Source organism: Limulus polyphemus, unplaced genomic scaffold, assembly GCF_000517525.1.
Source record: "Limulus polyphemus unplaced genomic scaffold, Limulus_polyphemus-2.1.2 Scaffold905, whole genome shotgun sequence".
In the NCBI taxonomy this organism is placed as follows: domain Eukaryota; kingdom Metazoa; phylum Arthropoda; class Merostomata; order Xiphosura; family Limulidae; genus Limulus; species Limulus polyphemus.
The window spans coordinates 270614-284419 of record NW_013666515.1 but is presented as its reverse complement, the minus strand read 5'-3'; the positions used below and the strand labels follow the sequence as shown (position 1 = coordinate 284419).

At 31.1% G+C, this 13806-nt stretch overlaps 1 protein-coding gene across 4 annotated transcripts in view; it reads right to left on the bottom strand.

Annotated features, from left to right (window-relative positions):
• Positions 1-13806, bottom strand: part of LOC106461144 (mitogen-activated protein kinase kinase kinase 7-like) — an 85426-nt gene that overhangs the window by 10111 nt on the left and 61509 nt on the right. For 3 of the 4 annotated variants that reach the window (XM_022388013.1, XM_013920939.2, XM_022388014.1), the window contains 3 exons: positions 9276-9397; positions 5552-5701; positions 3501-3662 (listed from right to left, as the gene is read on the bottom strand). In XM_022388013.1, the coding sequence (XP_022243721.1) occupies positions 3501-3662; positions 5552-5701; positions 9276-9397 (434 nt within the window). The remainder of the gene's footprint in view (positions 1-3500; positions 3663-5551; positions 5702-9275; positions 9398-13806) is intronic. The other variant, XM_022388015.1, reaches the window with a different exon arrangement.

Below are 13806 nucleotides of genomic sequence, written 5' to 3'. Positions count from 1 at the left end.
TAATGGTATACAATTCTTGTTCAGTGATAACATTACCAATTGAACGATAATGGTATACAATTCTTGTTCAGTGATAACATTACCAATAGAATGATAATGGTATACAATTCTTGTTCAGTAATCACATTACCAATGAAATGATAATGGTATACAATTCTTGTTCAGTGATAACATTACCAATAGAATGATAATGGTATACAATTCTTGTTCAGTGATAACATTACCAATAGAATGATAATGGTATACAATTCTTGTTCAGTGATCACATTACAACTAGAATGATAATGGTATACAATTCTTGTTCAGTGATCACATTACCAATGGAATGATAATGGTATACAATTCTTGTTCAGTGATCACATTACCAAAGGAATGATAATGGTATACAATTATTGTTCAGCAATCACATTAACACTGGAATGATAATGGTATACAATTCTTGTTCAGTGATCACATTACCAATAGAATGATAATGGTATACAATTCTTGTTCGGTGACAACATTACCAAAGGAATGATAATGTTATACAATTCTTGTTCAGTGATCACATTACCAATGGAATGATAGTGGTATACAATTATTGTTCAGTAATCACATTACCACTGGAATGATAATAGTATACAAATGGAACAATGATCAAATTACCACCAGAGCAATTAAAATCCACAATTCTTGTTCAATGATCAATTACCACCAGAATAATTAAAATCCATGATTTTTTTTCAGTGGTAACATTACCACCAGGAAGATCATTGTCCAAAATTCTTGCTCAGTAATGATATTAAACAACCACAGTGATAAAAATACTACAATTCTTGTTCTGTCATTATATTCCAGTCAGAATAACACAAATCTAAAATGTTTACTTTGTAAATATATGAACACCAGAATAGTTTTGTTTTATTTTAAGAATGTCACATCCACAATAACTACAAATATCAGAAATATTAGAACCACAGATAAAAAAAGAACCCTCCATAAACTAGTGACTTAATTATCTTATAAAAGATTATAATTTAAAAATAACAAAATTAGAAACAAGTCACGTTTAGATTTCTCTTTTTATCCTTCATAAACAAGTGACTTCATTATTTTATTAAAGATTATATATAAAAATAAAAAAATTAGAAACAAGACACATTTAGATTTCTCTTTTTACCCTTCATAAACAAGTGACTTCATTATTTTATTAAAGATTATATCTGAAAATAAAAAAATTAGAATCCAGTCACATTTATATTTTTCTTTTTATTATAGCCAACTGTTCAACTTACTATTTAGCCACTGTTTTCATACTTATTTATTTCCAACATACTTTCATGCACATTGCTTACCTGATTTGAAAATTTATTTTTGGTAGTTGATAATTATATATAAATGTTTTGATTGGTGATGCTGTTAAAACAACATATATAATAACAAACTGTGTTTAATTAGACAATTTAAATAAAGTTTTAAGGTTAGCCTGAATGTTTTATTAAAAGGTATGCAAGCACTAATACATTTTGATTGATCTGGATATTTTGTTAAGATGGATACAAGTAGTAACACATTTTGTCTGGCTTGGATTTGTTACTGATATGTATAAAAATATAAGAATGTTTTTGGTTGGCCTGGATATTTTACTAGAGTGTACACAACTACCAACACATTTTGGTTGGTGTAGATATTTTATTAAAATGTACACAAATATCAACACATTTTGGTTGGTGTAGATATTTTATTAAAATATACACAAATATCAAAGTTGGTTGGAATGTTTCACTGAAGTGCGTAATTACATCTCTTAGTTTATCTGGATGTCTTAAAACCTTCTCATTATGGGCTTAGCTGATTCGACATAATTCGTAACCCCAAAGGTAACCATCACTTTCCATACTGTAACTTTAATATGTTTTGTGTATTTTCATGAAATCTGGCAAGCTTTCAGTAAACATTACAAGTCTTTTGTACTCAAAAGATCAAATTTTTTTAATTAAGTATTTTTACTGAAAATTTGTCAGTCAATATATGAAGTTAGAGTGTAAACTGCTCCAAGTGCAAAGTGATTTTTATATTAAGATTAGAAATACTTTTCTTCACCTGAAAATTGTCAAATTTCATTTGCATGGTCTCTAAAACCTTCTAAACAAATATTAAACGTTTTTTCTGTAAAACTTTACATTTTATCTGTTATTTTCTCTACCCTAACTCTATGTGCATTTAGACAATTTGACCAACCTTGTAACCATCATAAAAATATGAAATAAATCTAAATTACCCTTTTTTTCTTTCCAGAATGACTGCAAATTAAAACAGGAAACTACAATTGTTTATCCTAGATAGTTTAAAGCTCATAACAGTCTACACCTTTTTATACTTACATTTTATTGTCCTTTGGCCTGTGTCTAACTAATAATCCAACTACATGAGTCATAAATTACCCAACAAATGAATAGTTCAAGTTACTGTATTGAAATACGTAATGCATGAGCTGCTTGCGGACACATCTTATGACAATTTATTTTTCATTATATTATCTAATCTAACCTAATACACGAGGGGAGAAAATTACGAACTTAAAACTTATATGATATTAAAATTTGATTTATTATCTATGTTTTGATGCAAAGTTTACTTGTAAACAATGATAATAAAGTAGTTGGATGTAACTCTTTACAAGATCATGACATGTATTTTGACCTACCCATAATGAGATGGTTAATAAGGTGTATATAATAATTTATGGTTTTTTACTATCTTATGATTGACCAGGTTGTTTATGAACGTGTGCCATATCTTTACTGATTATTTTGATCAGAATTTCATGAACTCCCAAGCACAAGCAAGCAGAGCATTACAAAAAATACAAGTTACTTTAAATATGATAGAATAGTACAGTTTGAAAGACTATTAAAATCAGAAAAAGGATTATAATTTACAACACAGAACCAAATACTTAATGTTCCTGGATTACACTGAAACATTATAATACCAGTATCCATAATCCCACTTGAAATATGATAGAATAGTACAGTTTGAAAGACTATTAAAATCAGAAAAAGGATTATAATTTACAACACAGAACCAAATACTTAATGTTCCTGGATTACACTGAAACATTATAATACCAGTATCCATAATCCCAACTATATATCTCACAGTTTAGCCAGCCCAAGAAGTTTAAGTTAGTTCTCAATCCACAAAAGCAGCTTTTACATAAGTATCAAGTAAAATAACAAAAAACAAACAGCCATTACTTACAAGTCACACGAACATGAGTTATTCCTTCTTTAAACTGACAAAAGATATTGACAGTCAGCTTATGTGTGCTTGCAACAAAAAATGTTAAACATCTCAACCCCAACATAAAATAGAAACCTAAAACCAACACATAACACTAGTCAGTATCTCAGAGATGAGTACTAACCTACTAGTATGACTTGAAAAACGTTTTGATATAAGGTATTTTCAGATGTTATGAAGTGCCTTAGAATGGTTGCTTAACCATGCAAACTTACGTGTTATGATAGGCCAAGATGTTTTTCGTGGAAAATTACCCACATCCTGTAGATCTGATGCTTTAACACCAAATTCTTCCTTATACGTGGCACTAGGAGGTTTTTCAGTGGATACGTTGGTTGTTGATGCTGTTCCATCTGATCCAGTTCTTCTATGCTCTGCTACACATGCAAATGTAATATAGCTTCTCAGTTTTACAGGAATGAAATATAAAAATATATTCAGTAGTTTCCTGACATTTCATGTTTCAAGTTGTGGCTTAGAACATTAAAACATCTACAGATCATTCAGATATTACTGGATGAAACAGGAAACTAATTAAGATTTGTTTTTGAACACATCCAATCAAAATCAACTTCAGGCCTCTCGTACTGGCAGTTTTATTATGCACCTGATTAATCTGCCCAGAATAAGTTCAACATAGGTCAAATTCTTCAGTAAAATTTTACATTGGAAACCAACAATGACAAGAAGATGACCTTCTTCAAAGTAATTTCATCTAATTCTATTAATTAAACAAAATATATTTCAGCAACAGAGATTCAAAATCAAACATATAAAAAGAATTTTGATATGGTTTCTGACTGTTCCTTTTCCTCAGAAATACTTATAAACTAAATTGTAACAATTTTATTTGAAAAATACTTTAAGGAATTTTTACACAAATTTTTTTGTTTTACTTGTTATACTACATGCTACATATTTTATTAACTTATTCCTATAGATCTAAGATGTTTCTTGATGAAGACAATGAATGTTTTACTGCTAGATGACAAGTCTTCGGTCGTTGTACATTTTTCTTGAATTATATATATACACATTTTTTTTTTATGCTGAAGACTAACAACTTATACTTCACCAGTGTGATTAAAATGCTATTGACAACACTATGTATGGTATGGTTGAAGTACTACTGACCACACTAGATACATTATGATTAAAATGCTATTGACAACACTATGTATGGTATGGTTGAAGTACTACTGACCACACTAGATACATTATGATTAAAATGCTATTGACAACACTATGTGTGGTATGGTTGAAGTACTACTGACCACTCTAGATACAGTGTGATTAAAATAATATTGATATCATTGTGTATGTTATGGTTAAACTACTACTGACAAAACTATCAACAGTGTGATTAAAATACTGGTGACAACACTAAATGCAGTGTGATTAAAATACTATTGACAACTATAGTTGAAGTATTACTGACAATACTAGATAATCACCAGTGTGATTAAAATACTGTTGACAACACTATATAGATAGTAGTATAGAGCAGCTTATTAGAAACATACTATACTACTATTAAATACAGAATAAATATTTTACAGCTATATAATAATCAATAATTCAAAACAATAAATTTATAACTATACTTTTAAAGATATTAAATTATATATATATATATATATATATATATATATGCTGCATTTCTTTACTTCTTCTGTCTTATTAAGGTAACTAAACCCAGGTGTTCTGACACTTTTGAGCAAGCTCTAAGTTCAATGTGGCGTGGGCATAATAGATTTGAATTATCCTGCCTTTTATTAATTTAGCTTGTAACTTAAAAAATGTCTATAGTATGAGCTAGAAATGTCATAAAAATAATTAGAACTTTTGTGACATTGTTTTGAGGGTGCAGGTGCCTTTAACATCTTAAAAACATTATAAAATATTTCAAATTATAAGGGTAATTTCTTTGTACTTTTGTGTCTACAACACAGCATTGAACTTAAAAACTAAAAAAAAAAAAATATTTTTTTTAATGTCATTTTGGCTATCACCTATAATAGTTATTTCCAATAAGATAAAAAAAGGAAAATTGCAAAAAAATGTTTTATTTCACAGCACAAAATCAATTATGGTTTCCCAGAATAAATCATATAATAATGCAGAACCACTAACACAAAATCATAATATTATTAAAAACTGGTGAAAACTAAGTAAATTTTTTTTAAATGAAAAATAATATTATCAACACACACACTTAACATAAATTTTACATAACAAACAGAAAATGAATCATAGCAAGGCTTACCAACACCTACTTCTACAGTTTTCACTTCAGCTACATTTGTATGAATGTTGGATGAAGTCATGTTGCTGGAGGTAGAAGTTGCAAGTCTCTGACTTCTGTCTGTACTGTCACCAGCAGCAGAGCATTCGGTGTCAGTTCTTTGTAAATTATCTGTACAGACCAAAAATATGAAAATATATGATTAAGTATTCCATACCAACAAAAATCTTAAGATGTCTTAAAGTCAAACTGAAAAGACCACATAACGACTAAGCCCTGTTATATTTACCTTCAGACCTACTTTACAGAATATACTGCAATAATACATACTACTACTGCACAATAAGCAGTGTAAGAGTTTTCTTGAAAATTTCAACACTGTAAAATGGGATTTTAAAATACTGCTAAAATATGAATTTGATTGAGATTCCATACTTCTCTTGCATATTTCTTCATGATAGTTGCCTGACTTACTACATAATAAGTTTACATCAATTTAGTTTTATCATACTTATCTTTTTCTTTCATTCTAATTAACAATATGTTTCTAATATTCATCTAAATTATTTCTTTGTCTTAGGCTATTTGTAGCCCACTTTAGTTTTCACATTACTTATGATATTTTTCTTTTTAAATTCAACCCTCTGGATTTAGGTGGGTCAAAGCACAAGTCATAACTTTTTACAGTGGTACATTCAAAATTTAAGTAATACAATTTTATTATCAATTTATGTCAATAAACTTGGCATCAAAACACAGTTTATAATCCAATATTTAATATACAAGATTTAATTTCTTAATTTCATAAGGATATATTTAAATAAATTCTCAATCTCCACTTCTCTGTACCATGTGGCCTTTCTTTTCTCTGAAATTATCAATTTTAGGTTTTATTTCTACCACTATACAATTTTCTGAATGTACCACTAATTACACACTTATGCTATAAACATTACTAAGCCATAACATAAATTTATAGCTTCTTGCTTTACTAAGATATTAAAAAGAAAATTAAACTTGAATGCAATATCCCTCCCATCTTATATTTCACTAAATGTTAATAATTCTCTGTGACATTTATTAACGGATTATTTATAACCAATAGAAAGAACAGATTCTGTCTTACAAGATTCATTATGAGGAAAATTAACCTACGCACCAGGTTAGAAAGTACTTACCCTCAGTTTCGTTGTTTGCTTTCATAGTGTTAAGCTCAACCAGCTAAAATAATTTTCTTTAACTTATTTATAGCTTAGTTAGAAAGCCAGTTAAATTAAAGTAGTTTAGGGCATTCTATTTTTTGTGTTTAATAACGTTTTGTTTTTTAAATTGTAATTTGAAAAAAAGATATATATTTTGGACCCTCAACATTGTTAAAAAAGAAAGTAGGCCTACAGTGCTTTGTCCGTGGACAGCAAAAAGTCGGAGTTCAGACAGTAAATATTAAATTTCTTAATTCATATATGTTTTGATAAAAGTAACTAATAATTAAAAATTAAAACTATTTAGGTGAGATAAGAAAACTTAAATGAAAAAATCAAATAACAAATTTCTCATGGTACTCTAAATCTTAGCATGTTTACACCTTGTTGCATGATTGTAATTTGATTGTGAGGTACTTGTGACTTGATCATTTGTTTACACAAAACTGTCCAGCTATGATAAATGGCTTTCTGCATACTCTGAGAGGGTCTAAGTGCAGTTGTAAAGTTAGAGAACTAAATAAGCCCAGATTTGAAAAGTCTATTAGCTATAGCTATAAGAATAAATAGTGTGTAATTGTCTATTACAATATGCAGTCACTGTAGAAATAAAATAAAGGGTAATTTAGATTAATTTAATATTTTTCAACTTTCCAAATTACCTAACACTTCTGATTTCACTACAGTTTTAGGGTAGAGAAAATAAGATAAAATTTTGCTAATAAAAACTTTTGATATTCATTTAGGAGGTTCTAGAAGTTAAGCAATTGAAAAATGAAAATATAAGATGAAAAGAAGTTTTTTCTTAGCATGAAAACTATCATTGAAACTGACTCAGTAAAGGCCTCATAAATTCCCAGACAAATCTTTAATAAAAATAATCTATAAAAAATCTGACTGCATAGAAAAGACTTGTAATGTTTACTGAAACTGTGTAAAAGTTTATTAAAAAACACATAGTACAGGGTGGTCAAAAAGTCTGGAACCATAGGTGATTTGCAGCTTTTCTAAATTTCAGATACATGACTGAGTATGGCAATGTTAAAACATGAGAAGGTTGAATTAATCCTGTTGTGTGGCAAAAAAGGTTGGCTCCAGTAGAAGGTTGCTGCCAAACTTAATGCATGTGTGTAGAAGATCAGGGAAACTGAACATCTGAAACAAGAAATTCACAACAAGTGCCTAAGAGTTATTGTATGTATAGTTTCACAGTTACAAGGGGACTCAAATTGATTACACCTGGATAGAGAGTGTTATTTCTCTAGTTTTACATCTTCCTTGAAACAATCACTATATCTTTCACATTTCTCTTTTCCACTCTATTCCATCTTTTTGTACACTAGAGGTCACTCATGCCATCAATATTCAAAACAGCAGGGAACCTAAACATTTTTTTGCTGTCATAGTCAGCTGCTGTTCATACACATGACCTTACTGAAGATCATTTTACATTCTCTGATAGATTGTTTAGGCAGAGTATTCATGATGAAACTTGGTTGAATGGATAGCAACTGCCTGTTGTAGAAACCAACCAATCATAACACGCTCTCCACGATCCACCAGAGTACTATAAAGACTGACTACACCATACACACATTGACCTGAAGACGAAAGGCAGAAGAGATTTGAAACGTCATCCTCTACACTTGTGTTTCTACAACGGGCAGTTGCTGTCCATTCAACAAAGTTTCATCACTTTACATTTTTTACTCATTCAATTTGAAGATGGAAGATCTATCTTCTGAATGAGCTCATGATATTGAGGATTTAATTTTATGATTAATCTAATTTTTTATCGCAAATATTACTTAGTGTTCTGAATTTTAAAAGAAAATATCCAAGTATATAGGTATTAAATGTAAAGTTTACAATGCTTAATTATTTTATATTCATCTGCTCAGTCTCAGTTGCACCAGAACTTTGGTATTGTCAGTGGTAATAATCATTGGATATTCAAATGATGAGCATCTGTTATAATGTTTTCTGTTTCTTTGTTTTAAGCCACATCCCTGCAGATAACATATGAAAATAAAATACGATTTATATAGGTTAGAAGAAAAAAAACTCATTTACTAAACCCTAAAACACAAATTTGTATATTTTTGGCTTTTGCATTGACTTCTAAAGTTAATTGATAAGAAATAAGTGTGTTAGCCAACAGATTAAAAAATATCATCACAGCTTTATCAAATGCCTCACAAATAACAAAAAGCATGCATAATTAAAAAATATAGAAAAATATGAATCACATAAATAACAAAGAATCTAATAGGAAAATGAACCAAACATAAACCCTATTATATTTATATTGTTTTTAATTACATTCTTATCTGTAATTAATTGCCATTTTGGTCAACAAAATTTATCAGTTGTAGCATATTTCACAGTAAAAGAAATCAATTTTTTTTTATTCAAAAATTTATATAACTTGAATTTAGGTTTGGTACTAGTCTTATAAGAGGTTTCTGACAAGACTGGTTTGGAAGCTTCTACCTTGAAAATATAATTGTATGAATAAATTACAAAAAAAAAATATTATTTACCATTGTGTGAAATGGGATAAGTAATTGGTTGATCCCCACCAGGAAAAAAAGAAGAAAGTTTATTCATTGTTTCTTCAACTTCTGTCATTGAAGGTCGATTACTAGGTTCTTTGTCCCAACACCTGACATAAAATTTTCATAGATAATACAATTGTTAGCACGATACTACTGTTTAATACAGCTGTATTGCTACAATGTGAGTCTTCAAAGTTCTCTCTAGAAAAATGTTTTTGGATATAACAGTTTTTATTAACAGAAATTTTTGAAGTTAGAAAAAAAATACTGTGTTTGACATAAAGAAATTTTATACCAAACTTTGGTTAATTAATTCTAACAGGGCACTTCTAGGTTTAACAAGTTACACTTATTACCCACAACTTGTAGTGAAAAAAATTTTTTGTTTCGTTTAAGAAAAAAAGCCACAATAGGCTATATGCTGTGTTCACAGCAGGAAATTGAACCCCGGATTTTAACATTGTAAATCCTAAAACTTACCACTGTCCCATTGGGGACAAAACAAAATTAATAGGATTTGAAGAATCAATTATGACAGAATAAAATCATATGTTTTGAAACTGTTAATGAGCAATAAAAGATTGTCTGAATTTCATGGATGTTCTTTTATTTTTAAAATTTGTTCACACAAAAATGTAGATCTTTGATTTTGAAATAAAACAAATTGAAGTGAGTGGATTTCAACTCAGAGAATTACCTTTATGTTTTAACAAATATCTTATTGTTTTTCTATCACTGAAAGTTGACTATTTGTTTCTATGTCCCAACACCTGACAGAGAATTATCACACTACTGATTTAACACAGCATACATATTTAGACATTGCATGACATAACCTAAAATTTTGTTTACTCTAAACTCTCCATACTCCCTCTGTATAATTTCTTTGTATTTGCAGTAGTTGGACACGGTTCAAAGAACAATAATAATAAATGAAAACAGATCATTGTTTCTTCAACTTCTGTCATTTGTTTTATATAAAATTATATAAATAAAGCTTCTGTATCATGTATCCTCTGCCTATCCTATCTATTTTTCGACCATGTGTATACATTTTCATTTCTTATCTCTTAGTATCAGTTTCTAGCAGCTTAAGCTTTATTTCACTATTATTAATGTTACTGCCTAGCCAGGGGAGAGCATATCAAGTACAATCCTCACATAATTCTTCCTGCCTTTATTACTAAAAAATTGTCTTGGCAGAAATATGTTTAAAGCTAACAGTTTTAGTGGCTCTGTTTGCTAAAATTTATGCAAAACTTCAAAGAATAAATTTTGACTGGTTATTAAAAATCTTCTGAGTGAATGTGGAGAAGTGTATAATAATATGTCAACCACACTATATATGCTATGTGTATGGCCAACTAATATGATGTATTCACATTTTCCTACATGCAGGGGTGGAGTTCAAAGTGTACATGTCATGACTTTTACAGAGTTACATTCAATACGTAATTTAAAAACTTTATTATCAACAAAACTGGCATCAAAACAGTTTATTTGTTTGTTTTAAGTTATGCACAAAACAACATAATGGGCTATCTGTGCTCTGCCCATCACAAGTATCGATACTTAATTTCTAGCATAGTAAGTCCACAGACATACCACTGTATCACTAGGGGGCAAAACAGTTTATAATTCAAATTTTGATATTACATAAATTTTATAACTTCTTTCAAAAAGAAATACGTAAATAAATTCCCAATCTTTACTTTATGTACCACGTAATGATCTTTCTGCTTTGAACTCGTTTTAGATTTTCTTTCTTCCCTTATACGGATTTCAGAACATCCACCAACTAAAGATATTGGCAAGTCAGAACTTACAATAAGAAACTTTGACCTTCTATATTTTTTAAGATATTAATAACCATTTTACACGGAAGATCATCCAAACTTTGAATATACTTACTTGTTTTTAGACAACCAACTTAGAGAGAAAAATTTAGGATAAATGAAAACTGGCTTCCTAAAGCAAAAGGACTTCAATCCTGAAAGGATTAGGAAAATGATATCTTTCAAAATAAACATACCTCCACTGCCACTTATAGCTAGAATCCCACATTGAAAAGGTGGAGGGGCCAGTGAGGGAATAGTTCAGACAGAAAGCATCTTCATAGAACAAAGGTGTACCACAAGAAGTGGTGCACAAGTGGGGAAAACCGCACTACATCCAGAACAGGTATGCTCTTCACCCAGAACTACAGAAAAGTGAAGAGGGTGGAATATTAGACAAGTAAGTATGATGGGCCAGCCCCAACCACGCAGCAGAGGTTCCACGGCTCTGGGCTGGATTTAAGGGGTTGTGGTACCCATATCCCAGATTGGTGGCCAGGGCAGTTGGACCACAAATATATTGTTGCGTATCTGCTCGTTTGTTAATTTCCGGTATAACTTCTTTCCGAGGAACTTTGGCAATACAAGTCCTTTCTTAATTAAAACTGTTTATTCTTTCTTGATACAAATTTTAGTAATACACAGAATTTCCACAGTCACTTTAAACTTAACAACCTTTGTAACACACGTTATAAATCACAGTGATTCACACACTTTACTTACGGTGCCTACTGTTCGCTTGACTCAATTTTCTCTATCTTCAATCTATCTACATATCTATCTATCGCTGACTTTATTTGCCAGACTTATATACTAAAAAAGAGGGCATCTGGCAAACACTCAGACATTCGCGAGGTTCCTCGATAAGTCATGATCCTTCTAGAAACTCCAGCGTCGCGTGACTTACGCTGTCATAACAATATACACATCTTTGTGATGGAAAATCCTTCTGATCAACCTGAAGAAGTCCAAAAGGCAACATCCCAGGCTCGGATTGACGAGATAATACATGCCGTGCTCCACCCAAGGTCCATACCCCATCTGGTCTGGATTTATGAATAGCCATCTTCACTCCCCAACCAAGTGGACAAGGAGAATTACACTTACCCATGGAATTATGGAGAGGATGTGGAACACTGTTCCACCAAAGGCCCAAGATGGGACCGCGTCTCATTTGGATTTACAAGGAGATAGTGGGCCCCCTGTATGAACAACCTAAGACCTGACAATGTTCATAAGAAGGTCCAAGCACATCCCCACTGATTAGCCAAATGTCAAACTTGGACTAGTTTTATGAGTAGGTTCCTGCATAACTTGCTCCTGCTCCCACCGACATCTGGGAAAAATTTCCAGGAACCCAGGTATGAGGGTCCCCATCTTCGCCCTCTTCTCTGTCCACCACCCTGGGAACAAGCTCCACTAGTATAATTTGGGGGGGGGGGCATATGTGCAGTGGGGAGTCCCGAGGAACAGGTCTCCAGAAACAATGCAACAGGTGAACCACATTCCCTAAGTTTTAAAAACAAACCGATCTTGATTCAGCTCAAAGATCAGCAGGGACTGGCAAAATTCCCCTTTTAGGTTTACTCATGGTAGTCCATGAGTAGCAGTCCATTGGATTTGTATTGTGAGATAATACTACCATCCAGAATTGCATCCAGATGGTCTTATGGAACGAACATTCCGTTTCGACAGAGCTCATTGCAACCAAGAACTGATATAAAGGTTGCTAGTGCAAAATTAAAAAAAAATACAAGCACTCCTGAGATAGGAAAGTGTTAGGAGAAGTCCACATACTGGCCCACAAAATATCCTCCACAAGACAGTTCTAACAAGTAGCCAATGATGTTGATTGATGCCGAATCTGGTGAGAAGTGACGTGGAGCATATTTCGATCTTCAACAGATAACCCCGACCAGGTTATATTAATCAGCTTCCGAAGCCTCCTGATTAACCCTATCGGCCCCTGGTATCCTTTACTGTGCATGACACAAGGTTTTAGAGCCTTACATTCAAAATTTTATTATACTACTTTTTGTTTATGTTATACAAATTAGAATAGCTAATAAGGTTAGCTAATAATCCATATTTTAATAGTATACAAGTTTTAAGTTCTTAATTCTACAAGGGAATATTTTTAAAAATCCTGAATTTCCAATAATGTGACCCACGTGACACATTTTGTCTTAGCATATCATCATCCCTATTTTATCCATCACTCCTCGAAAATGTACGAAATTAAATGTAAGTTACTCTATATAAAATCATTATTACTCATACAAACCATAATTTATTATAGTTTTCAATTTTGTTTGGTTACAGAGCTATCGAATAGAAAATCAGAACCCTCCTTCCACACCCACTTGTCACATTCTCTCTTTCACAATTTGTTAATAGTTCTCTTGTAAGTTTCATTACATATTACCCATAACCAATAGAAAGTCAAGGTTTTCATCTATCAAATGGCATATTGTATAACTTTGTCTTTTGAACAGGAAAGCATCTATTTCACTCACAGTACAAGCTTTGTTTCCATGAGAAAGTTACCGACTAGCTTGGATGAATTTGTAATGGTTCTTGTAGCATAGTTAGAAAGTCAGAAAAATTTTGAGAGGTAATAGAATTTGTCTACTTTTTGCATGTTATTAGTTTATATTCTTTGGTGCATTATTTAATTAAAT